Below are 680 nucleotides of genomic sequence, written 5' to 3' on the forward strand. Positions count from 1 at the left end.
GCCGCTACATCATACCAATTTCATTCCTATCGAGGCCAGAGTTCCAAAGTCTACTCAGGCAAGCGGAAGAAGAGTTTGGGTTCGATCATGACATGGGGCTAACCATCCCCTGTGAAGAAGAAGTCTTTCAATCACTTACTTCATTGCTTCGGTTCTGAGTGAATTAGCTAGATTTACTAATATTATTTTCCATTTTTTTTTTTTTTGTTTTACTTGAATTACTTATGTTAGATTTACTCTAACCATGCTTTAAGAGATTATTTGAAGAAAAACCCAAAACTTGAAATGGGCCTTTTCAACTAATTTTGTAAATTCTAAAGCATTTTTCTCACAATATTTTTGATTTTTTTGGTTTATTCTTTGAAAGTTATATTTGTCCGTTAGTCATTTAAATATTGATAATGGTCACTTAATTACCTTCACTTAGCTTCAAAAAAACATTCTTTCTTTGTGTTCGACGATTAGAATTGCAACTATATATTTTGTAAAATTAATAAACTTAGTTAGGAAAGTAAAGTATAATTGAATGTTTCTGCTAACCCTGGGGAAGCATAGACATTGTAGACCGGTTCAAACATGAAAGTTGTGGAAAAGAACAAGTTAATTCGATTAATAAATCTTTCAGTTTGTTTATTGGTAAATGTAAACGAGCCGATCTCTTAGTGAAAAATTAACAGCAA

At 31.5% G+C, this 680-nt stretch overlaps 1 protein-coding gene across 1 annotated transcript in view; it reads left to right on the top strand.

Moving 5' to 3' along the window:
- LOC111914231 (protein SMALL AUXIN UP-REGULATED RNA 51) overlaps positions 1-354 on the top strand; it is a 637-nt gene extending 283 nt beyond the window's left edge. Inside the window, exon 1 of the mRNA XM_023910004.3 lies at positions 1-354. This exon is cut by the window's left edge and continues 283 nt beyond it. Within this exon, the coding sequence (XP_023765772.1) occupies positions 1-158 (158 nt within the window). The 3' untranslated portion in view covers positions 159-354.
- Positions 355-680: the final 326 nt, after the last annotated feature.

This window comes from Lactuca sativa, chromosome 8, assembly GCF_002870075.4.
Source record: "Lactuca sativa cultivar Salinas chromosome 8, Lsat_Salinas_v11, whole genome shotgun sequence".
NCBI lineage: Eukaryota > Viridiplantae > Streptophyta > Magnoliopsida > Asterales > Asteraceae > Lactuca > Lactuca sativa.